We start from the raw sequence: 26,428 nt of genomic DNA, 5'->3' as shown, positions 1-26,428 counted from the left end.
TACTGTTTCTTCAGTCAAAGTGGTTACTGACCATTTCAGTGCTAGAAAAATACAAAGTTGAACGCGTGCTTTAGGGTAGATACTGTGGAAGAAAAGGGTAGCTGAGTCAGTGAGTCTGCCATTTATTTGTCCTGTTCTAACGAGAAACAAGGGCGAGGACCAGGGAGGGCGCGGCCAGCTTAGTCACGCCGAGAAACGGGCCACAGATGTTGCGTAGGCGGCCCAGCCTTGGCCTTCGGTCGGGTGATGCGGAAGGTGGGGCGGGAAACTGAAAAGAGAACTCCCAGCTCCCGGCATTCCCCGTGGGCGGTGCTCCCCTTTGACCCTGCGCTCGCGTGCTACACATCCGGGCTTCTGTTACTAGTGAGGGGAAGATGGCGGACGCAACCGTGGTGCTTCCCGCAGAGTGGATAAAGAACTGGGAGAAAACAGGGAGATGCGAATTGTGAGTGTCGCTGCCACAGGCAGCTCAACGGCCTGGCTGGGTCAAGGCGTCGGCAGTACCCTTAAATGTGGTGGTAGGTTGGGGGTGAGGAAGGGGACAATGTACCCCCTCCCCCACTGGGGCGGCGGTTGTTGGGTTGGCTAGGAGTTTCGAACTCCAGAAGGAGAGGTGTTGGTAACTGTCGCCGTTCTCCTTTTTCCCTTCCGGTGTTGTTAAATCCCCTGCTTGCACCCAGTGGCTCAGCTCCGTTGATCTCAGCCGATTTGTCGTTTTGCCCCTGTGGGTCTCCGCGCTCCCGATCGCTGTGGTGTCTTTTTGTCCCCGTCTGCCTGAGCTCACTTGGCTCCTTTCTTTATGGACCTGAGCCGGAGCGATTCGGACTTCCCATTTCTTTCGGTGCCATTTCTTCACTCTGCACCCATTCGACTCCTCAGTTTGAAGCCTGGCAACCTCCTTTTGCCCGAAGTCTGAGGAGGGCGAACTGTCCTGGACACTCTCCCCCCTCTGCGCTGCCCAGAAGCCTGGGGTGTCGTGAAGAGCCCCGTTTGGCATCTCTCGTCCTCCCGGGGAGAGAGATCTTGGACTGTCCTGGCCTTGCGCAGCGCCGCGGGCCGTGGGGAAGTGTGGCTGGGATGCCATTCTCCCCGAAGACCTACAGCACTTCTTTGCTCCGTCTTTTCACCTTTAGAGCGATTTCGGGTTGGATTCAACTTTCACTGCAAATGCTTCTTATACCCCACTATGTCCTGCTACTGTAACTAATTGTGGCTACTCTCCAAGCTTGACTACCTACAATAACACGTTTCCCTTGGTCCTAAAACTTAATTTTTACCCCCTCCCGGTAATACAGAAAACGGTAATTTGCCATACTTGTGGTTTCCTCGCCTAAAATAGCGCTCCACTCCTCCCCCCTTCCGGGAGTGGGGGGAGGAATTGTCTAAGCAGCAAAGTCAACCACATATTTAAAAACGAATAATGTTCTAATTTCATTTTCTTAAATCGCCTTGGAAGATTAAACCTCAGTCCGGTGTGAGATTAAAATTTGTTAGTAATTTGGGTCGTCTGCCTGCACCCCACCCCAGTAGCTAGTTTATTGTGGCTAATGGGAAGACTTGAATCCTTGGAACTTTGTTATTTGGAGCGCCGTGCCGTGTTGTGCCGCGAACGCGTTGCCCGATCTTGTTCTTGTAACATTGCCAGCCTATAAGGCATACTCTTCCCCCGCAGCCTCCCTTCCCCCTCGCACTGTTGTGTGAAACTTAACAGTACGAGCTTGAGATTGAATTGCCTGAATAAGTGGCCGTCTTATCCACTTAACTAGCTGAGTGACCTTGGGTAAGTTCCTTAACCACTTTGTTTCCCCTTGAGTAAATTGGAAATAATAAGTACTCTACTCAAAGGATTGTTGTGAAGACTAAATAATGCCTGTAAAGCACTTGGCTCATACTAAGTGCCCAAGTGATAGCTATTAAAAGTACTATTATTTCAGCCTTTCGATATTTAAACTTTTCTGGACAACTCTTGAAGATAACAGTTGAGTTTACCAATTAGTTGTTCTCATTCCTTCATGTGTATATACCCACATCCAAATAAGAGGCACTTGAAGGAACGGGATGATGTCTCATATTTCTTTTTATTTGACATCTCTTTCAGCATTCTTATTGGTTTAATACCATATGCATAACTCTTTTTGATAAACATTCATTTTTGTAATTGTTACGAACATTTTCCAGATTCTTGTCTGTGTTAGTTAACAAGTAACTAGTAAGTTACAAATATCCTATTAGGCCCCTTATTTTGTAGAAAAGGTGGGATAGCCCAACAAAACCATCTTCATATGTCTGTAGGGTAATTTCCCCAAATGAATAAGCCAGTTTATTGTTTATGCCTTTAAAACCATTTATTTAGAGGCTGTCACATTTGTACATTGCATAGCTTCCCCTTAGTTTGTTTTTTTGTGGTAGTGGTACCCGACATAGGTTCTTATCAGTGTGCTACATCCATACATCCACAGTCCCTCAGTTACTGTTTTTGACAGATTTACTGTTATTCTATCTTAGAATGACTGGTGAAATTCTCTGCTTGGCTTCTAAACAGCAGTGAGAAAAAAACTGATACATTTGGTCAAACCAGAATTTTGTGTTCACTTTATGTATATATATGAATTCACTTTGTATATTTATGTGATCCACAGTACATGTTACATTTCCTGTGTTAAAATTGTGGCTTAAAAAACTGTCAGCAGATTTATATGTATTGATTGTATTTATGGCTTGTGGAATGTGGTTTGAATTATAGTAGATCCAAATCAATATACTCAGTTTTATAATTCTGTTATTTTTAACATTCTTTTCATGACTCTAAATATTTCTTTGAGATACAGTTTCATTGCATAGCCCAGATTGGACTTGAATCTCAGGGAATACAGGGATTACAGATGTGATCACCATGCTCAGCATAGACCTTAAAGTTATAGAAAAAATGAACTTTTTAAAGCACATCACAGTTGGGTACTTGGCTTTCATTTATATGACTTCTTTGATATATGAAACTATTGTTCCATATAGCTTAAGTTGGGAGTTTTTATATCTTATAAAGATGCTACCATTTTCCTTTTGTTACAGGGGAAATGATATTGGAATTACAAAAACTGAGGCTAATGCCTATAATCCTAGACACTCAGAAGTCTGAGACCTAAGGATCAGGGTTTGAAACCAGCCCGAGAATGAAAGTCTATGAGAATCTTGTCTCCAATTAACCACCAAAAAAGTGGAAATGGCGCTGTGTCTCAAAGTAGCACTAGCAAAAAAAAAAAAAAAAAGTTTAGAGGCAGTGCCTAGGACCCTGAGTTCAAGCCCCACAATGGACAAAAAAATGTGAAGGTAGAGTGAATCTATAGATTTCACTTTTAGAGCATGACCTATATGTAAAATTCTTATCAGGTGGATTTTGTTTTTTAGTTATTGACTTTTTTTCTGTCATCTTTATTGATCAGTTAAAAAATATCTAGTCCATTACATTCAACAAACATTTACATTTTTTCCCTCTAGAGCTTAGTACAAATATAACATACTCATCCGGGTGCACATGGCTCACGCCTGTAATCCTACCTACTCAGGAGGCTGAGATCTGAGGATCTCGGTTCAAAGCCAGTCAGGGCAGGAAAGTCCGTGAGACTCTTATCTCCAGTAAACAACCAGAAAACCAGAAGTGGTGCTGTAGCTCAAGTGGTAGAGCACTAGCCTTGAGCTGAAGAGCTAAGGGACAGCGCTCAGGCCCAGAGTTCAAGCCCCACTACTGACCAAAAAAACCCACAAAAAACAAAAAAACATTCTCATGAGAAATTACTGGGGTTTGAGGTTCACTTATTCCCACACCCAAACTTGGAGTCTGTTCCTTGTTTGTTTTTGATCGTTGTGGGGTTTGAAGTTGGGGCTTCATGTTTACTAGACAAGTGCTCTACCATGGAGCCACAGCTCCAGCTCTTTTCTTTCCCCCAGTTATTTTTCTTTTCCTTTTTTTTTTGGGTCCGGTCGTGGGGCCTGAACTCTGGGCCTGGGCGCTGTCCCTCAGCTCTTCAGCTCAAGGCTAGCGCTCTACCACTTGAGCCACAGGGCCACTTCCGGCTTTTTTTTCTTTATTTTGCTTGGCATAAAGGCAAGCGCTCTACCACTGAGCCACCTTCCCAGCCCTCTTTTTTTCTTGGTCAGTCATGGGTCTTGTACTCTGAGCTGTTCAGCTCAAAGCTAGTGCTCTACCACTTGAGCCACAGTACCATTTCCTAATTTTTCTTTTCCAGTAGAGGGTGTCTTTTTGTCCAGGCTGGCCTGGAACTATGACTCTACTGACCTTGGCTTTCTGAGTAGCTATGATTACAGAACACTATACCTCTTCCCCTTCCCTTTCCCCTCCTCTTCCCCCCTCTTTCTCTTTCTCTTTCACTCCCTCCCTCCCTTCTTTTCTTTTCCTTTCCCTTCTTTCTTTGCTTTTTTTCCCCTTCTAGTCCAGGGGCTTAAACCCAGGGCCTTGAACTCAGAGCCTAGGCACTGTCCCCGAGCTTCTTTTGCCCAAGGCTAGCACTCTACCATTTGAGCCACAGCACCACTTTGGCTTTTTCTGTTTATGTGGTACTGAGGAATGGAACCCCAGGGCTTCATGCATGCTAGGCAAATGCACTCTATACTACTAAGGCACACACATTCCCAGCCTGTGTGCCCCCCCCCCCCCGCCATTTTCTTCCTTTCTAGATTCATTCTCCACTGAAGCCAGTGAAAGGTCCTTATAAAGTCTGTGTCAACTAGGAAATACAGTGATAATTGCTTGCCCTCGTAACTGTGAGGCAGTGTAACTGAGAACTTTTAAAGTGTTAAGAACACTTTACAATATGACACGTGGAGTAAGATATGGTTTTCATTTCTAAATCTTTAAATGTACATAGACTCGTGAGCACAATGTTGGGATTGTCTGTAACTCTTTGCCAATCATGAGTGATGATGGACTTTAATGCATAAGTTCTGTCTTTTAGCTTTTAGTCATTTTTATGGAGGTGGTGGTGGTGGTGAATTTTCTCCTTCCCTTGGGCTGCCAGATGGCAGCATTTGAAAATGGCTAGGCAAGGTGCATCCAGCTCTGAAAGATTCCTCAGGCTAGCACCACAAGAAGGTCTGGACTTGGGTACACCTTAGACTAAGCTTATCTTTAGCATGACTTTTAGTAGCTTTTTTTTTTTTTTGCCAGTCCTGGGGATTGAACTCAGGGCCTGGACACTGTCCCTGAGGTTCTTTTTTTGGGGGGGGGAGGGTCCGGTTGTGGGGCCTGAACTCTGGGCCTGGGCGCTGTCCCTCAGCTCTTCAGCTCAAGGCTAGAGCTCTACCACTTGTGCCACAGCGCCACTTCCGGCTTTTTTCTTTTTGCTTATGTGGTGCTGAGGAATTGAACCCAGGGCCTCAGGCATGCAAGGCAAGTGCTCTACCACTGAGCCACCTCCCCAGCCCCTCCCTGAGGTTCTTTTACTCAAGGCTCTACCACTTGAGCCATAACACCAGTTCTTCCTTTTTTTGTGTATGTTGTACTAAGGAATCGAACCCAAGGCTTCATGTATGCTAGGCAAGCACTCTATCACTAAGCCACATTTCCAGCCCTTTTATTTTTTTGTTGGACATGGGGCTTGGATTCTGGGCCTGGGCACTGTCCTGAGCTCTTCAGCTCAAGACTAGCACTCGACCACTTGAGTCACAGCACCATTTCCAGTTTTCTGGTGATTAATTGGAGATAAGAGTCTCATGGTCTTTCCTTGCCCCAGCTGGCTTTGAACTGTGATCCTCAGATCTCAGCCTCCTTGAGTAGCTAGGATTATAGACCGGTGCCCAGCTCCTTACTTTTTTGAGACAGGGTCTTTGTAGCTCAAGCTAGCCTTTTGAAGTCTGTCATTCTACTGTCTCATACTTGTGCTGTAAACATACCCTACCCTACAGGGCTAATTTTTCCTGTTTAATGAGATATATTAGCAGATGAGTTTTAACTTGGCTTTAACTAGTCTGAAAACCAGCTTTGAAAAATGTGTGATTGTTGGGTGTAGGTGGCTCAAGCCTGTAATCCTATAATCTTAGCTTCTCTGGAGGCTGAGGTGGGGAGATTACAGTTTGAACCCACCCTAGAAGGAAATGTCCTTGTGACTCTTCAATTAACCACCCCTCTCCTCCCCCCCCCTTAAAAAAAACCTGGAAGTAGAGATGTGGCTCAAGAGGTAGAGCATGCTAGACTTCAGCAAAAATGCTCAGGGATAGAACTTAGGCCCTGAGTTCAAGCCCCAGGACAGGCACCAAAAAATGTGTGATCTATTTCAGGAGACCTCTACCACTTGAGCCATAGCACCACTTCCAACTTTTTCTGCTTATGTGGTGCTGAGGAATCAAACCCAGGGCCTTATGCATGCAAGGCAAGCACTCTACCACTGAGCCACCTTCCCAGTCCTCAAGGACAAAATTATTGTTATTTTTTGGGTCCGGTCGTGGGGCCTGAACTCTGGGTCTGGACGCTGTCCCTCAGCTCTTTGGCTCAAGGCTAGCGCTCTACCACTTGAGCCACAGTGTCACTTCCGGCTTTTTTCTTTTTGCTTATGTGGTGCTGAGGAATTGAACCCAGGGCCTCATGCATGCAAGGCAAGCGCTCTACCACTGAGCCACCTTCCCAGCCCTAAAAGTAATTATTATACAGATAAATCTTTTTTTTTTTTTTGCCAGTCCTGGGGTTTTAACTCAGGGTCTGGGCACTGTTACTGAGCTGCTTCTGCTCAAGGCTAGTACTCTTATCACTTAAGCCATAGTGCCACTTTTGGGTCTTTCTGTATATGTGGCATTGATTTGAACCCAGGGCTTCTTCCATGCTAGGAAAGCGCTCCGCCACTAAACCACATACCCAGCCCCTCCTCTCTCTCTCTCTCTCTCTCTCTCTCTCTCTCTCTCTCTCTCTCTCTCTCTCTCTCTCTCTCTCTCCCTCTCCCTCCGTCTCTCTCTCTCTCTCTTGCTGGGCAAGTACTCTTACCACTTCAATCTAAGCTCCTGACCAAAGAACAATTTTTTTTTGCTACTCCTGGGGCTTGAACTCAGGGCCTGGGCATTGTCCCTGAGCTAATTTTGCCCAAGGCTAGCACCCTACCACTTGACCCATAATGCCCCTTCCAGATTTTTCTGTTTATGTGGTACCGAGGAAACAAACTCAGGGCTTCATGCATGCTAGGCAAGCACTCTACCACTGAGTCACCTTTTTCAGCCCAAAGAACAAGTTTTGTTAAGTAATTAAGTAGAAAAGTAAAATACTTTTCCTCTCAGAATAGTCCATCTGTCACATACTTGTGCCCTATTATGTTTCCAGATATACAAGTTACATTTTCAGTGAAAAAATTACAGAACTCCTAAATGTTTGTTTTTACAGAAAGTGTCAGAAAGGAAAAGGAGTACTCCCAGAATGTACTGTTGTTTTTTCAAGTAATACTTGGAACTAGTGTTACTGATTTCACATCTAAAAACAAAGGATTTAAGATTCTACATATGTCCAAGATAGGGACTTTAATACTTTATTTTCAGTTTTTGTGATTTCATGTTATCATAGAATTTGCCTATGATTAAGCTAATAAATTTGCATATACTGGTAGCACCAGTGGAGAATTCTATTCTATTTTTTAGTGGAAATCATTAACAGTGAGCTCAACATTTTTTAAAAAAATGCAACTCTAATGGATGATATGTATTTCTGTTCTTAACTTGAAGATGTTAGCTTCAGGTCATTACTTGGTCTAATTTTGAAGTATTTTGTCAAATATGTATTTTGTTCAAAGAATTTCTTTTTCTTTAAAATAATTACCCAGTAAGAAAATTTTGTTAGGTCTTTATTGAGTGTTGTTAGTTACAATAAAGTTTAAAAATTTAATTGCCAGTTGTTTTGGATGCCATTTTTTTATACTAAATGATATTTGACATTTCCAAACTAAATAAATTTGGATGTTAAGTAAATACTGAATTTCTTTTTTTTTTTTTTTTTTTTGTCGGTCATGGGGCTTGAACACTGGGCCTAGGCTCTATCCCTCAGCTCTTCAGCTCAAGGCGAACGCTCTACTGCATGAGCCACCCCACCACTTCCAGTTTTCTAGTGATTTATATTGGAGATAAGAGTCTCATGGACTTTCCTGCCTGGGCTGTCTTTGAACCATGATCCTCAGATTTTAGCCTCCTGAGTAGCTAGGATTACAGGTGTGAGCCACCAGCACCCTGCTAATACTGAATTTCTTGGAATGCAGTAGGGGAGATAAAATCATTCTAAGAAATTTTAGTCTTGGTGGCTCTTTTTCCCTTTTCAAATTTTCTCTGAATTCAGCCAAAATTTTATCTGAAATCTTGATGTCTTTGTTAGCTTTCACTTGGCATTGAATTTCTTCTTTCAGTCTGTGTCTGAATTTAGTATAAGCCTTGGGAGGGGAAATGCATTCAGAAAACATTGAAGCAATATTAGATTAACTTACTAGTTTCCTTTTTAAAATTATTTATAATATTTACATGAGTGCTATAAAATATGTAGGATTTTGTGGTGGTTCCGGGCCTGAAACTCAGTGCTTCTTGCTTGTTGGGCAGGTAGTTTCCCACTTAAGCCACACCTACATCCCATTTGAGCTTTTTTTCCCACTATAGTGGCAGAAACATAGGCTAATTTCCTCCTGCAGAGACAAGAACTTCTGCTAATTTATCCTTATATATTTCCTGTTTACTTCATAAATACATGTTTCCACAATATATTTTGTCCCAATAGTAATTATTTTGGATATATATGTTCTAACAATGATAATAAAGGTAAGTGTTTTGCTTAATCAGATTTAACCTTTTTCTGATTGTCCTGTTTTTAAGAATTAAGAGGAAAACAGAACATCATCAGTCTTTATACAGGAAATGGACTTTGAGATGTGAGCATAATGAAGTAAGTAGTTCAGGCTTTTGTTGTGTTTTCTTTTTTACTGAAAAATGGGGAGCAAGTCAGGTGAAAAATAAAATATATTAAGAAGCATTCACAAGGACTGGGACACAGTTCAAAGGGTGGAGCTCTTGCCTAGCTGGTATGAGGCCCTGAATTCAAACCCAGTATTGTGTCCCCTAATAAAAGATAAAAAAAGGAAGATAGTCCCACAAAATACTGATGTCTTTGGAAAGATGTACGGCCTTTTTCATTAATGTTTTATAGAACTTTAACATAAAGTAGATTTCTCTCCTGTTCTCAGAGAGACAAGACAGCATTTCTATACTAGATTCAACTTAACGGTGACATTTGAGGAACAGATTCTTTGTGTGTTAGTTCTGAGGCTTGAACTCAGGGCTTGGGTGCTGTCCCTGAGCTTGTTTTTCTAAAGGCTAGCTAACAGTCTACCACTTGAGCCACAAGTCTAATTTTGGCTTCTTTTTGGCATTTAATGGAGGCAAGAGTCTCACAAACTTTTCTGGCCTTCCACAGATCTTAGTCTACCTAGTAGCTTTCAGGCCTAAGCTACACAGGCCTAAGCAATATTTGTTATTTTTGAGGAAGGGTGTCACAATGTTGCCAAGACTAGCTTTAAACTCTTCCCCTGAATTGGTCTCAATTGTTCCCTTCCAAAGAGCAGTTTCTTGACAGTTTATTACAACATTAGCTAGAAACCAGATCAGTGAACTTCATGAATTGAAATCCTTTCACTTCCATTTGGATTGCATAGTGGTTTTTTTTTTTTAAATCAGTCATGGGGCTTGAACTCTGGGCCTGGTCCTTGTCCCTGAGCTCTTCAGCTCAACATGAGTGCTCTGCCACTTGAGCCACAATTCCACTTCTGGTTTTCTGTTGGTTAATTGAAGATAAGAGGCTCACAGACTTTACTGCCTGGGCTGGCTTTGAACCATGATCCTCAGATCTGAGCCTCCTGAGTAGCTAGGTTTACATGCGTGAGCTACCAGTGCCCGGCTAGTTTGCATAGTTTTGTATGCATGTGTTATTTTTCAACATTATATATTTGTCAGTTCAAAAATTCTCTTTATCTGTATTATTATGTAGCTCTTCCAAATATTTTCATTGTATATTGTTGAAAACATTCTTTAGTACTGTTGATGGAGTAACCAGGAATATTTTTATGAATTGGGAAGTAGACATTCTGTCTCTCTCCTTTTCCTTTTTTTTTGTGCTAGTCCTGGGACTTGAACTCAGGGTCTGGGCACTGTCTCTGAGCTTATTTTGCTAAAGGTTAGCACTTTATCACTTGAGCCACTTCTGGCTTTTTCTGTTTATGTGGTACTGGGAAATGGAATCTAGGGCTTCATACATGCTAGGCAAGCACTGTACCCCTAAGCCACATTCCCAGACCGCGAGTATGCTTCTTTTAGGAAAGTGTCATCCTATCCTTTGCTCTGGGTTAATTTTTTAGAATGAGGCTCATCAAAGAGCCAAGTCTGAATAATCATATTCTGTTAGTCATATTTCATGTACAAATGATATGTGTTTTTTTTTTACCATAAAAACAGGATTGCTCCGATCATAATTCAGTTTTATAAGTACTTTTCCTGTAGACAATCATGGTATTTTGATGTGTTGCAGAAATCAGACTGTTAAAAGATACTTTTTTTTTGTGCCAGACCTGGGACTTGAATTCATGGTTTCTACACTGTCCCTGAGCTTTTTTGCTCCTGGCTAATGTTCTACCACTTGAGCCACTGCTCCACTTCTGGCCTTTTGGTGGTTAATTGGAGATAAGAATTTCGAAGACTTTACTCCCCTGGCTGACTTTGAACCATGATCCTCAGATCTCAACCTTCTGAGTAAATAGGATTACAGGCATGAACCACTAGTGCCCTTTAAAAGATACATTCTTAAAATGATACAACTGGGTACAGTGGCACACACCTCTAATCATAAGAGAAGACAAAAGAATTGCTGTTGTGCTAGTCTGGGCTACCTGTCAAAGAAAAAGACAAAGAAAAAATATTCTTATGTCTTAGATTTTCTTTTTCTGGGAGGAGTGCTAGGGATTTGAACCTAGGGCCTAGTACATACTAGGGAAGCGATTTAACTATTGGGTTATACCCCAGCCAGAACTCTTAAGTTTTGAATAATGTTACTATTTATTTAGACAGAAAGTCTGGTTATAGCAAGTTCAGTGGAAAAGATGACCAAAATTTTAGGATTGGTTAGTTTTTCATGTCATGTGTATCAGGAATCCAAGTCAGAAAATCTACTTGGTTGTAAATATGAATTTTTTGGAGGAGATAAAGCTAAAGGTAGAAGCAGTGAAGAATTAATGCTTTGGGGGGCTGGGAGCCTTAGTGGTAGTGTGCTTGCCTAGCTTACGTGAAGCCCTGGGTTCCATTCCTCAGTACCACATAAACAGAAAAAGCTGGAAGGGGCACTGTGGCTCAAGCAGTAGAGTGCTAGCTTTGAGCAAAATAAGTTTAGGAACAGTGCTCAGGCCCTGAGTTCAAGCCCCAGGACGGGCACAAAAAAATGCCTTAGCTGGGTGCAGGTGGCTCATGCCTGCAATCCTAGCTACTCAGGAGGCTGAGATGTGAGGATCACGGTTCAAAGCCAGCCTGGGCAGGAAAATCTGTGAGACTCATCTCCAGTTAACCACCAGAAAACAGAAAACTAGAAGTGGCGCTGTGCCTCAAGTAGTAGAGCCCTAGCCTTGAGTTGAAGAGCTCAGAGAGTGCCCAGGCCCAGAGTTCAAGCCCTATGACCGACAAAAAAAAAAAATGCCTTAAAAGTGGATTAGATCACTCAGATGCATGAGTGAGTGCATGCATATGAGAGGGGGGGGGGCAGAGACAGACAGGCAGATGGAGGGAGAGAGGGAGTGCTGGCAGGCAAGCACTAGCAAGCATCAAGCAATCTAGCATAAGGGTGATTTCCCTGAATAGTAAAGGAGGCTGGGGAGAGAGGAGAGGGGGAGAGCAACCTACTCCATACTCATTCTATACTTGCTTTGCTCCTGCTTCTTGGATCAAATGAAGGCTTCATGCGTGCCAAGCACACACCCTATCACTGAGCTATATACCCCCTAGCCAAAAATGGTGAGATCTACCTTAATAGTTTTTCAGTGGATAGTTTGTTAAATATAAACCTTTTTTTTCTTTTTGTCGGTCGTGGGGCTTGAACTCTGGGCCTGGGCGCTGTCCCTCAGCTCTTCAGCTCAAGGCAAGCGCTCTACCACTTGAGCTACAGCGCCACTTCCGGTTTTCTGGTGGTTTATTGGAGATAGGAGTCTCACGGTCTCTCCTGCCCGGGCTGGCTTTGAACCGCGATCCTCAGATCTCAGCCTCCTGAGTAGCTAGGATTACAGGCGTGAGCCACCAGCGCCTGGCTCTTAGTTTGTTAAATATAAACACAGTGTTATCTATCAGATATGTAGATCATTTAAATATTCTGTTACTGAAGTTATATAAACTTTTTTTTTTTGGGGTCTGGTTGTGGGACCTGAACTCTGGGCCTGGGCGCTGTCCCTCAGCTCTTCAGCTCAAGGCTAGCGCTCTACCACTTGAGCCACAGCACCACTTCCGGCTTTTTTTCTTTTTTGCTTATATGGTGCTGAGGAATCGAACCCAGGGCCTCAGGCATGCAAGGCAAGCGCTCTACCACTGAGCCACCTTCCCAGCCCAGTTATATAAACTTTTAAGCAACAACTACTGTTCTTCACTCTCCCCAGCCTCTGTTAACCTTTTGCTTGTTTGAGTTTGACTATGGATAGTTTATAGGTGGAACATTGTCGTGTTTATTTTCCAGTGAATTATTACCTGTCAAATACTGTCTTCAGTATTCATCCGTGTCATACACTATGACAGAATTTCCTTTTGGTGGCTGTATTAATAACTAATCACATGTATATATACCACATTTTCTTTAACCACTTTTCTCAGTGCAGTTTCCACCTCTTAGTTACTGTGAATAATGTTTCATTGAACATGAAGGTACAGATAATCCTTGAGATCCTGATTTCAGTTCTTTTGAGTAAATACTCAGATGGGGAATTATGCAATTAGAGGGAAATCTTTTATTATTATTATTGTTTATTACTTTTTTTTGCCAGTCCTGGGGCTTGAATTCAGGGCCTAGACACTGTTCTTGAGCCTTTCTGTGCTCAAGGCTAGCACTCTACCACTTGAGCCACAGTGCCACTTGTGGCTTTTTCTGTTTATGTGGTTCTGAGGAATAGAACTCAGGGCCTCATGCATGCTAGGCAAGCACTCTACCACTAAGCCACATTCCCAGCCCCGGGAAATTCTTAAAATTTTTTTTTTTGGGGGTCCGGTCGTGGGGCCTGAACTCTGGGCCTGGGCGCTGTCCCTCAGCTCTTCAGCTCAAGGCTAGCGCTCTACCACTTGAGCCACAGCGCCACTTCCGGCTTTTTTCTTATGTGGTGCTGAGGAATCGAACCCAGGGCCTCAAGCATGCAAGGCAAGCGCTCTACCACTGAGCCACCTTCCCAGCCCCTCTTAAAATTTTTTTTGAGGAACCTTCATATTGTTTTCCTTCGTGGTGGCATCATCCCCCCCTTTCCAATAGTGCATGAGTTCCAGTTTCTCCATATTCTTCCTAACAACTATTACTACATTTTTGGGAAATAATGGTCATTCTAGTAGGTGAGAAGTGGTTTTACTCTTTTTTTTTTTTTTTTTTTGCCTGTCCTGGGAATTGAACTCAGGGCCTGGGCTCTGTCCCTGAGCCTCTATGTGCTCAAGGCTAGGACTCTACCACTTGAGCCACAGCACCACTTCCAGCCTTTTCTGTGTATGTGGCACTGAGTAATAGAACCCAGGGCTTCATGCATGCTAGGCAAGCAATCTACCATTTAGCCACATTCCCAGTCATGAGATGTGTTTTTAATTTGCATTTCCTATGGTTAGTGATGCTGAACACCTTTTCATATAGCTGTTGGCTATGTGTATCATTTTTTTTTTTTTTGGGGTTCGGTTGTGGGGCCTGAACTCTGGGCCTGGGCGCTGTCCCTCAGCTCTTCAGCTCAAGGTTAGCACTCTACCACTTGAGCCACAGCGCCATTTCCAGCTTTTTTCTTATGTGGTGTTGAGGAATTGAACCCAGGGCCTCAGGCATGCAAGGCAAGCGCTCTACCACTGAGCCACCTTCCCAGCCCGTATATCATTTTTGGAGACATGTCTCTAAATCGTTAGCTCATTTTAAAATAAAATTTTCTTTTCTGCTAGATTGTGGAAGTTCCTTATATATTTTGGATATTAACTCCACATCAGATACAGACTGAGCATCCCTGATCCTGGATTCAAAATGATCCAAAGTCTGGTACTTACTGGGCACTAACATGATGCTACAAGTATAAATTTCCTTAATTCCTTAAATGACAGGTTGGAATCAAAACATGGGTATGCAACACAGTTCATGTAGTGATAGTGTCTCAAAGAGGGAAAGACCTTCTTCTTTTTTTTTTGGTTCCAGTCATGGGGCCTGAACTCTGGGCCTGGGCGCTGTCCCTCAGCTCTTCAGCTCAAGGCTAGTGCTCTACCACTTGAGCCACAGCACCACTTCCGGCTTTTTTCTTTTTGCTTATGTGGTGCTGAGGAATCGAACTCAGGGCCTCATGCTTGCAAGGCAAGCACTCTACCACTGAGCCACTTAACCAGCCTGGGAAAGACCTTTTTTTTTTTTTTTTTTAAATTTTATTGATTTTATTTTATTTTATTTTTTTTGGGGGGGGGGGTCTGGTCGTGGGGCCTGAACTCTAGGCCTGGGCGCTGTCCCTCAGCTCTTTAGCTCAAGGCTAGCGCTCTACCACTTGAGTCATAGTGCCACTTCCAGGTTTTTTCTTTTTTTGCTTATGTGGTGCTGAGGAATCAAACCCAGGGCCTCAGGCATGCAAGGCAAGCGCTCTACCACTGAGCCAACTTCCCAGCCCATGGGAAAGACCTTCTTAATCCCCGTTTATTTGGCTGTAGAAATGTATTTTCTGCACATGACATGTCCAAATTCCTCTATGCAAAGCTGCCTAGAGAAAGTAATAAAATGCACCTGTATTGTGTCTTACACAATTTGAAAACATTGTATAAAACTATCTGTAAGACTATATGTATAAAGTATATAGGAAACATGAATTTTCTGGTTAAATTTGGCTCCTGTCCCCTAAGATATCTCATTATACAAATATATACAAATATTCCGAGATCTGGAAAATATCCCAAATCTGGAAGTATTTGTTCCAAGTCTTTCACATAAAGGGTTCTTGTGTGTGTGTGTGTGTGTGTGTGTGTGTGTGTGTGCATGTGTGTGTGCATGTGTGTGTGTGTGCGCGCGCGCGTGTGTGTGTGTGTGTGTGTGTGTGTGTGTGTGTATTTTATCTTTTTCTCCCATTCTGTTCGTTGCCCTCTCATTTTTTGTCCTACACAGAGACTTTGTAGTTGCACTTGTCTTTTTTGTTGTCTGTCCTATCATTGTTAAAACCAATGTCATAAAGCTTTCCCCCTCGAGGTTTTTTTTTAAAGTTTCATTTTTTTGTTTGTATGCTTTGTATATTTGTGGTACCAGGGATTCAACTCATGGCTTTATATTTGTGAGGTAACTTCCCTGCCACTTGAGGCCTAGTTTTTTGCTTTTACTGTAGTTTCTTTTTCAGATAGTGTCTGTCTCACACTATCTTTGCCTAACCTGTTTTTGTTTTGTTTTGTTTTGTTTGGTCAGTCGTGGGGGTTTTGAACTCTGGGCTTGGGCCCCGTCCCTACGCTCTTCAGCTCAAGGTGAGCTCTCTACTGCTTGAGCCACAGTGCCACTTCTGGTTTTCTAGTGGCTTATTGGAGATAAGAGTCTCAGGACTTTCCTGCCCGGGCTGGCTTTGAACGGAGATCCTCAGATCTCAGCCTCCTGAGTAGCTGGGATTACAGATGTGAGCTACCAGCGCCTGCTCCTGGTCTGGTTTTGAACATAGATCCATCTGTCTCTGCCTCCTGAATAACTTGGATTACAAGTGTGTGCCACTTTGCCTGGCTATGGTTGTAGATTATAATAAGTTTGCTGGTTTATTCTTTATTTTCAGGTATTATAATCTCAGCCTCTCTCTAATGTTCATATGCTATAACATGGATTCTCTGAAGCAGGAGCATGCTGCCCATTTTTTTTCTTTTTCTTTTTTCTTTTGTGTATGTGTGCTAGTCTTAGGGCTTAAAATCAGGACTTTATGGCTTCACTTTTTATTCAAGGCTGATACTCATTTAAGCCATACCTCCACTTAAAGCTTTTTCCTGGTTAATCGGAAAGTCTCAAAGACTTTTCTGCCTGGGCTGGCATTGAACTGTAATCCTCAGATCTCCTGAATAGCTAGTATGACAATTGTGATCCACCATTGCCTAGCCCCACCCAGCTGCGTTTGTTCCCAGTGGCCTCAGGCATCTTGAGTGTGCCAAATCTTGTCAGCACTCTGAGTCAGTCTAATCAAAAGCTATATCCTTCATTGCTTTAAGCATATTCATGCAAATATCTGTACAGTACAAAAAGGTTTTATCATGAACATAATATGATCTCTCAGATCTCCAGTGAGTCTTAGGATCAGGGTTTTGTTGAAACTCACTCAGAATGGCTGCTACTTTATTGAATTGAGGAAATTCCTTGTCTCAGTGTTTTTAATAAAAAATGATGAATGGGGGCTGGGAATGTGGCTTAGTGGTAGAGTGCTTGCCTTGCATGCATGAAGCCCTGGGTTTGATTCCTCAGTACCACATACACAGAAAAAATTAGAAGTGGCACTACGGCTCAAGTGGTATAGTGCTTGCCTTGGGCAAAAGAAGCTCAAGGACAGTGCTCAGGCCCAGAGTTCAAGCCCCAGGACTGGCAAAAAAAAAATATGAATGAACTGGGCACCAGTGGTTCAGGCATTTCTATAACCTCAGTGATGGTTATTAATGTCCTCTCTAGCCAGGTGCTGGTGGCTCACACTTATAAATCCTAGCTACTCAGGAGGCTGAGAACTGAGGATTGTGGTTCACAGCCAGCTCAGGCAGGAAAGTCTAGGAGACACATCTCCAGTTAACCACCAGAAAACCTGAAGTGAAGCTGTGGCTTAAAGTGGTAAAGCACTAGCCTTGAGCACCTAGGCCCTAGGTTCACGCCCCTTGCTTCTACCCTCCAAAAAAAATTTCTCTCTACTTTCTATTTTGAAATGGTTGTCAGCCATAATTCTCAGGCAATGCTATATAGAACATTAGAAATTATTCCTCCTATCCAGCTATCCTCACTCTACTCTCCTAGGATTTAGTAACTGTTATTCAATACCAATGAGGTCAAGTTTTTAGCTTTCCTATGTAAGTGAAAACGTGGGATGTTTCTTCCTCAGCCTGACTTATTTCACTAAACATAATGTCTTCCAGTTCCAGCTATCTGTGTTGCTGTGAATGACAGCATTTAATTTTATTGCCTAAATAATATTGCAGTGTGTACCGAGTCTTCATTTTCTTTTGTATTGGTTTGTTTTTATAGTGCTAGACATTGAACACAAAGACTCTGGGTAAATTATTCTGAGCCAAGTCCCATTCTCTACCTCATGTTTTGGAGGTACATGGGGTACTAAGGACCTTATATTTGCTAGCCAGGAACTATGTCATTTGAGCCATGTCTCTGTCCCTTTTTTGTGTTGGCCCTGGGGCTTGAACTTAGGGCCTGGGCACTGTCCCTGAGCATTTGTGCTCAAGGTTCTTTGAGATATAGTGCCATTTTTGGTATTTATTTATTTTTGTCAGTTGTGGGGCTTGAACACAGGGCCTGGGTACTGTCCCTGAGCTCTTTCACTCAAAGCCAGAGCTCTGCCACTTTGAACCCCAGCACTATTTCTGGTTTCTTTTGAGTAGCTAATTAGAGATGAGTCCCATGGGTACTTTTCTGCCCAGGCTGGTTTCGAACTGCCATCCTCATAGCTAAGATGACAGATGACTTCTATTATACCCAGCATGTTTGTTGATATTTGATCTCACTTTTTGCCTGCCTGTGCTGGTCTTTCAACATTTTTTTGATCTCCCAGATAGTTGGTTGGGATTATAGATGTGAGCCATGGTGCTTCCCATATTTTCTTTATCTAGTCATCTATGGATGGGTTCCTAGGTTGATTCCATCTTGGCTCTTGTGAAAAGTGCTGCAATGAACAGGAAAATGCAATATCACTTTGATATACTTATTTTATTTCCCTTGGGGTGGTGCATTCTTTCATCAGGAACAGAAGGTACATGTTGGTAGTTTGCTTTTATGGCACAATCAGCTATTGACAGATGGCTGGATTTTTATTAGAGATCGTCAAATGGTGATGTTCTAATTGTATCATTCCCTCCTGATTAGCATATATTGTTCAAAATAAGGGATTTAGTTATGATGCTCTTATATATACATTCAATGTTCTTTGATCATACATACCTTGATCACCCTCACTTGGCTCTCATTCGTTTCCCATTCTTCCTTTTCTATTTTTATGTTTTTAAAAAAGTCTAGATTCTCCATGTATCTCATTCCCTCTTTATTGGCTAACATAGTTAAAATATATAGATATTTGTTATCTAGTGTTCATATTAATGAATTTAATTTTCAGAATAATGAATTAATTCATTATAGTGTCCTCTGGTTCTGACTGGTTATGGTTTAAGGGTTGGTTTTGTCCTTACGAACTAATGTATTTAAATGTGTATGCTATGTTTCCATCAATTTTAAAGTTGATAAAACTTATTCTATTACAATTATCTTTTAGGATTGGAAATGGATAGATTATTTTTTTCTGTTTTCTTCTAGCTTGCATTTATGCCGGCTTCTCAGTGAAAATAAAAGCCATGACAGTTCTACTTACAGAGGTATGATATTTAAAAGTATTCATAGCTACTTCTGGCTTGACTAAACATAATAATTCTTTATTCATTAAGTATGGGAACCAAAGGTAGGAGTTCACATTATATACAGCATGTATATAAATGGATTAGAGTTGAAATTAAAATTATCAAAAGACTATGTATCTTGTATATATACTGATGTTATTTGACCTGTATTTTAGTCATATGCTGTTTCCAGACTTTTGTATATTTAGTTCAAGTTCAGTTGTAGCTGTACCAAGCATAAAATGAAAGAGAAAGCCAGCATGGAAAGAAAAAGAGTTTTGGTCTCGTTTGTATCAGAAAATTTCCACAGACTGAGTTTGGTGTCTGGGGATCTTGTTAAAGGCAGTTGTCATAGAAAACATTAAGAGCAAAGGAGTTGTTTACAGCATAGCACAAAATGGATTTGCTAAGTTAAATGCTATATAGTTAAACAGGGTATTTGTTTTAGATTTAAAAGATTTTGCTGTTTAATATTTATTAATTGAAAGTTAGGCATATGGATTTGGCAGAAGAGGGGCAAAATACAAGCGCTTGTATATAGCAAGTTTAAAATACTTTTTTTTTTAAAGAACATTAAAGTTCTTTTATTACAAAATTCTATACAATGAAGTGCCAGACACAGCAATACAATTATTCTGGTGGACATATATATCTATATATGATTTGTATATAGTTTTTATTGATACCACTGTATAACTATCACAAACTGCCTAATTCTACCACCTACAGTTCAACTATAACACACAATACTGTACAAAGCTTAAGTGCTGCCATGCCATTGTTAGCTATTCTACTCGCAGCTAAATATTAACAATATCTAACATCAGGAACTTTATTTTTTTTTGGTGTTGGTTCTGGGGCTTGAATTCTGGGCCTGGCACTGTCCTTGAGCTTTTTTTCTCTAAGGCTAGTCCTCTGCAGCTTGAGTTATAGCTCCACTTTTGGCTTTTTGTTGGGTTATTCAAGATAAGAATTTGAAAGACTTCTACTTGGGCTAGCTTCAAACCTTGGTCCTCAGGTTTCAGCCTACTGAGTAGCTAGATTATAGGCGTGAGCTACTAGCACTGGCTTTAAAGTATTTTTTTTTTTTTGGGTCCGGTCGTGGGGCCTGAACTCTGGGCCTGGGCGCTGTCCCTCAGCTCTTCAGCTCAAGGCTAACGCTCTACCTCTTGAGCCATAACACCACTTCCAGCTTTTTTCTTTTTGCTTATATGGTGCTGAGGAATGGAACCCAGGGCCTCATGCATGCAAGGCAAGCGCTCTACCACTGAGCCACCTTCCCAGCCCCTAAAGTATTTTCATATATACCCTTAAATATTTTTTTATTGTTATTGTAAAGGTGATGTACAGAGGGGTTACAGTTACATAAGTCAGGAAAAAGAGTACTTCTTTTTGGACAAATGTCATCCCTTCCCTTGCTATCTCCCAGTTCTTCCTTTTATCCCCACTCACAAGTTGTTTTGTTTTGTTTTTGTTTTTTTGGTCCGGTCCTGGGGCCTGAACTCTGGGCCTGGGCGCTGTCCCTCAGCTCTTCAGCTCAAGGCTAGTGCTCTACCACTTGAGCCACAGCACCACTTCCGGCTTTTTTTTTCTGCTCATGTGGTGGTGAGGAATTGAACCCAGGGCCTCAGGCATGCAAGGCAAGCGCTCTACCACTGAGCCAACTTCCCAGCCCACTCACAAGTTGTATAGTTAATTTTCAACATACTGTCTAGTGAGAACTGCTGCTGCATTTCATATGTACCTTTTAGTGAGGACAAAACCCATGTTTTTTCTAGTCAGTATTTTATTTGAACCTAGAAATCAATACATATAATTGATTAGTTATTTAGATTATACCTTTCTGACTGGAAGATTAAGAACAGAATGTTTTTCTATAAAACAGTTTATTTTATTCTATCATTAAATATTGCCTTGATGGGAGGAAGATACTTTTTATAGAACATTTGGTTGTAGGAAATAATTTTTAGATATTTGATTGAATACGATCCTTTTTTAAGTTGTTCATGGGGCTTGAGTACAAAGGCCTGAGCACTGTCTCTGAGCTTTTATTGCAGAAGGCTAACACTCTTATTATTTTGAGCCACAACTCCACTTCCGATTTTCTGGTGGTTAAGTAGTGATAGTCTTACAACAGACTTTTCTGCCTCAGCTGTGATCCTCAGATATCCACCTTTTGAATAGCTAGGATTACAGGCATGAGCTACCATTGCCCAGCTAAAGTCCTTTTTTGGCCAGTCCTGGGGCTTGAACTCAGGGCCTGGGCATTGTCCCTGAGCTTCTTTTGCTCTTCCACTTGAACCACAGTGCCACTTATGGCTTTTTCTGTTTTTGTGGTACTGAGGAATTGAACCCAGGGCTTCATGTATGCTAGGGAAGCATTCTACCACTAAGCCACATTCCTAGCCATAAGGTCCTTTTTTTAAAAAAGACTTAATGTCCCTTGCATGTGACCCTTCAAATTATTAACGTTTATTTTATTTTCAAGATGGTACAGTTTGGTGGAGGAAATGATATAGCTCAATGGTAGAAAATTTAGCTATGAACTGTTAGGCTCAAGCCTCAGCACTGCAAACAAAAATACTGTATAATCACTCATAAAAAATTGTGATTTAACATGCCTCAAGTTCCAGCTTTTTGCTAGTTAACGTGTCTCAGATTTGTCTCAGTCCTCACATCTCAGCCTCCTTAGCCACCAGTGTCTGGACCTAGGTGCTGTCCTTCAGCTCTTTAGCTCAAGGCTAGCGTTCTACCACTTGAGCCCCAGTGCCACTTCCTGTTTTCTGGTGGTTAATTAAAGAGTCACATGGACTTTCCTGCCCGAGCTGGCTTTAAACTGTGGTCCTCAGACCTCAGCCTCCTGAGTAGCTAGTATTACATGTGTGAGCCACCAGCACCCAGCTCCAGTGTCTGTTTTATAGTAACTTTTTAAAAGGCTTAGAACAAATGTCTTGTAAAAAAAAATCCTGAATAAGATTTTATTTTTTAAGCAATAAATGAACCTGGAATCCCTCAAAATTTAAAGGCTATAGTGAGGGGTTGGGAAAGTGACTTAGTGGTAGAGTGCTTGCCTAGCATGCCTGAAGCCCTGGTACCATATATACAGAAAAAGCTTGAAGTGGTGCTGTGGCTCAAGTGGTAGAGTGCTAGCCTTGAGCAAAAGAAGCTCAGGGACAGTGCCTAGTCCCAGAGTTCAAGCCCCAGGATTGGCAAAAAAAGAAGGCTATAATGAATCTATTACATAATAAGAACTTGTTTCGAGAACATGTTCAAGAGACACATGTGCCACTGGGCTCCTGTAGCTACTCAAGACGCTGAGATCTGAGGATTGCTGTTCAAAGCCAGCCCATGCAGGAAAGTCTGAGACTCTTATCTCCAATAAATTACCAAAAAAAAAAAAAAAAAAAAAAAAAGCCAGAAGTAGAGTTGTGGCTCAAGTGGTAGAGTACAAGCCTTTAGCAAAATAAGCTCAGGGACAGTGCCCAGCCCTGAGTTCAAGCCCCAGGACTGGAAAAAAAAGGAAACACATGTGCCTTTAAAAGGTCTTGAAAGATTTTTCACCATGAACTATGGACTGTTACCATTCCCAAACACTTTACCCACTAACACTAACATATCTGACTGTATATTACCATGATGACTATAGAGATTGATGTATGTTGATATGGTGTAAGTAAAAAAATATGACAGTATAAAATAATCCTTCATGAAACAATTAGCAGTGAATGTGGTAGTGTATGCCTATGATTCCAGAACTGGGGAGTTGGAGTCAACAGGATTGAGACTTGAAGGCCAGCCTGGATTATATAATGAGAGTCTGTATGAAATAACAAAAACAAGCCTGGTGCCAGTGGCTCACACCTGTATTCCTAATTGTTGCACAAAACCCGCCCAGCCTAGGCAGGAAAAAGTCTGTGAGACTCTTATCTTCAATTAACCACCGGAGAACCAGAAGTGGGGCTGTGGATCAAAGTGGTAGAGCGCTAACTAGCCTTAAGCTGAACAGCTCAGGGACAGTGACCATGCCCAGATATCAAGCCTCACAACTGCCCCCCCCAATAAAAAACACCAAAAAAGAACAACAAAACAGAAACTACCCATTTGGATACTAAATGTATTTTCTTTTTTTTTTTAATTGTGAAACTACCGTACAGAGGGGTTACAATTACATGGGCAAGGTAATGAGTACATTTCTTATCAAGCATTGTTGCCTCCTCCTTTGTTTCCCATTCCCATCCTTTCCCATCTCCCACCCCCCTAAATGTATTTTCTTTTTCATCCCCATGCTTTAAATTATTTTAAAACTTTTTTCATTTAAACCTTGTTTGATTAAAATCCTACATGGATATAAGAGAATGGCTTAAGTATATAATACAGTGTTACTGCTCATTAGCTTTAACTTGGATTGTAGATCTTTAGTAACTAGTGGATTATTGTGATTGTTTTGGTTCACATATGAAACCACAAGTATTTATGATTGTGATCTCATTGAATTGTCAGTATTCCCTTTTTTTTTTTTTTTTTGGAGGAAGGGTTTTTTTTTTTTTATTGTAAAGATACTATACAGAGGGTTACAGTTACATGAGTGAGGTAATGAGTACACTTCCTCTTGAACATTGTTACCCCCTCCATTGTTTTCCCCCTACCCAATATTCCCTTTTTTTATCTGAGTGTTTTTTCAGCACATGCATGCATGCACGCACGCACGCACACACACACACACACACACACACACACACACACACACACACACACACACACACACACACACACACACACACACACAGATTTTCTCCAGTAGTCCAGTTATGGTGTGAAGGCACGCGCGCGCGCGCACACACACACACACACACACACACACACACACACACACACACACACACACACACACACACACACACACACACACACACACACACACACACAGATTTTCTCCAGTAGTCCAGTTATGGTGTGAAGGCCCAGTTTGGTCCATGAAGAAAATGGACTTAATGCTATTTATTTATTTTTGTGTGTGTGGGTCCTAGGGCTTGAACTCAGGGCTGGGTTGCTGTCCTTGAGCGTTGTTACTCAAAGCTAGCACTTTACCACTTGAGCCACAGCTCCACTTCTGGACTTTTTGGTGCTTAATTGCAGACTACAGTCTCATGGACTTTCTTTCCCGGCCTGACTTTGAACCGTGATCCTCAAATCTCAGCCTCCTGAGTAGCTAGAATTACAGGAATGAGCCACCTGATTCCACTTGAATGCTATTTCTTCCTCAGAAGCTCCTTTGGAATTGAAGTATGGGCAGTTGTTTGTCCTGATCTTTCTTTCTGTCTTTCCATTGAATTAATTCAATTTTAGGAAGGCAATTTGCCTTGTATACAGCATGTGTATTAGAAGTTACCCCTGCCTCTTACCCATATAACAACATTGTGATTATGACTATTAAATATAGTGACATTAGACAGAACCAAGATCTGGTCTGTTCAGTTTTCAAACCTCACAGAGTACTTTTAGGAATTTCTAGAAGCCATTTTAGTGGCTATACATTTTTTTTTTTGTTGGTTGTGGGGCTTGAACTCTGGCACTAGGTTTGTTCCTGAGTGTTTCAGCTCTAGGCTAGTGCTCTACTACTTGAGCCACAGCTCCACTTCTGGCCTTTTTGGTGCTTAATTGAAGACAACAGTCTCATGGACTTTCTTTCCTGGCCTGACTTCGAACCGTGATCCTCAGCTCTCAGCCTTCTGAGTAGCTAGGATTACAGGTGTGAGCCACTGGCACAGGGCTACTTTTTTGTGTCTTTGAGAAAGGGTCTTGGTCTGTGGCCTAGGGTGGCCTCCAGTTTGATCCCTTCCTACCTCAGCATCCTAGTTTTTGGATTAACAGGGATGTGAATTAGGTTTTCTGTTTTTATTTCTGATGTTTATAAAAATTCTGAGAAATAGGAAAGATAGAGATCATTTTCCAGAAATCACTGTCTTTTGTGTTTAAGAGACTGTCCTGAAACTATGTTTTTTTTTTTTTTATATTCGACAGATTTTCAGCAAGCCTTGTATGAGTTATCATATCATGTCATTAAAGGAAATTTAAAGCATGAACAAGCATCTAATGTTCTTACTGATATTAGTGTAAGTATAAACAAATTTATTTAAAACTTAATTTTTTGTGTCTCTTTGATACAAAGATCCTTGATGTGTAACTTAATGTTTTATTTTATTCAAAATTATTGTAGTGTTTAACATAAAGTTGGTAAGTCATTTTTTTCTAGACATGTATAGATATTTATCAGGTTGTGAGTAAAGCAGAAATGATAAATAAGCAAGTTGAGGAGAGTAAAAAAGTTCACTTTAATGAAGTAAGGCATTCTTAATTAAAAATGCTCTTCTAAAGGTGAGCACTGGTGGCTCAGGCCTGCAATCCTTGCTACTCAGGAGCCTGAGATCTGTCTGAGGAATAGTAGTTCAAAGCCAGCCCAGGCAGAAAAGTTCATGAGACTCTTATCTCCAATAAACTATTCAGAAAAAGCTAGAAGTGACGCTGTGGCTCAAGTGGTAGAGCGCTAACCTTGAACACAAAGAGGCTCAGGGACAGCGCCCACGCCTTGAGTTCAAGCCCCAGGTCTGGCAGAAAAAAAAAAAAAGCTTCTTTAAAAATAGTTAAAATATTTTTCTTCAAATATGATGAAGCTTTTTAAACAATTATGATTACAATTCAGGATTTTTATAATTGATACATAAGTTGTATTGTGCTCACATTGATCTAAAATTTTTCCTAATTTTTTGTCTGCTTACCCTGTTTTAGAAACCATTAAATTTTTAAACCTGTAGGTGGTTAATATTGCAGCATTTAATTTAGATTCAAATTTAGATTCAGATTAAATACTTTGTGGTGGTTGGTATTTGGGCTGTTAAATTGTAAGAGTGTATATTATAAACCAGGAGTTAAAGCATGGGGTTTTACAAGTGGTGTGCTATTCTAGTATTATTCTTAGGTTGTTTTTTACACTTATATAAATAATTTTGTCTACTTGAGAACATTTTTTTATAATAACAAGTATTGAGTTGGGATCTGTAGGTTCTTGATCTCTCTATGAATTTCCCTTGTGTGCTTTAAATTTCTCTGTCCTTTTCCTTTTTTAGGGGTAGGATATTTCCTTTATATGATTTTTAAAAATACATTGCTATTTCAATACATTTTAAGTACTTCTACTTAAGGAAATTCTAGGTTTAGCTGTTGTGACTCCTCTACTCTCATTGAGGTATGTTTGAGTGGTAGATCTTCTGATGATAAAATAGCAGCATTGTTAATGGTGAAGTGATTTATTTCTTAAGAATCTTAGATTTCAGGGCTGGGAAGGTGGCTCGGTGGTAGAGCACTTGCCTTGCATGCATGAGGCCCTGAGTTTGATTCCTTAGCACCACATAAGCAAAAAGAAAAAAGCCGGAAAGTGGCGCTGTGGCTCAAGTGGTAGAGTGCTAACCTTGAGCTGAAGAGCTGAGGGACAGCGCCCTGGCCCAGAGTTCAGGCCCCATGACCGGACCCCCCCCATAAAACAAAAAGAATCTTAGATTTCATGTTTATAAACTCTTGTATTGCTTTATTTCTCCTTCCTCCTCCTCTTTCTTTTCTTCTCTGC

The 26,428-nt window shown here is 41.4% G+C and overlaps 1 protein-coding gene across 4 annotated transcripts in view; it reads left to right on the top strand.

Moving 5' to 3' along the window:
• Positions 1-350: 350 nt before the first annotated feature.
• Thoc2 (THO complex 2) overlaps positions 351-26,428 on the top strand; it is a 120,905-nt gene continuing 94,827 nt past the window's right edge. For 3 of the 4 annotated variants that reach the window (XM_042682469.1, XM_042682467.1, XM_042682468.1), the window contains exons 1-3: positions 363-445; positions 18,728-18,786; positions 24,829-24,920. In XM_042682469.1, the coding sequence (XP_042538403.1) occupies positions 375-445; positions 18,728-18,786; positions 24,829-24,920 (222 nt within the window). In that variant the 5' untranslated portion in view covers positions 363-374. Of the gene's footprint in view, positions 446-18,727; positions 18,787-24,828; positions 24,921-26,428 lie in introns of all 4 variants that reach the window. The other variant, XM_042682466.1, reaches the window with a different exon arrangement.

The sequence above is a fragment of the Dipodomys spectabilis genome, unplaced genomic scaffold (genome assembly GCF_019054845.1).
Source record: "Dipodomys spectabilis isolate Male_0828 unplaced genomic scaffold, ASM1905484v1 ptg000071l, whole genome shotgun sequence".
In the NCBI taxonomy this organism is placed as follows: Eukaryota; Metazoa; Chordata; class Mammalia; order Rodentia; family Heteromyidae; genus Dipodomys; species Dipodomys spectabilis.
The sequence above is the reverse complement of the archived record's forward strand: the minus strand, read 5'-3'. Positions and strand labels throughout refer to the sequence as shown.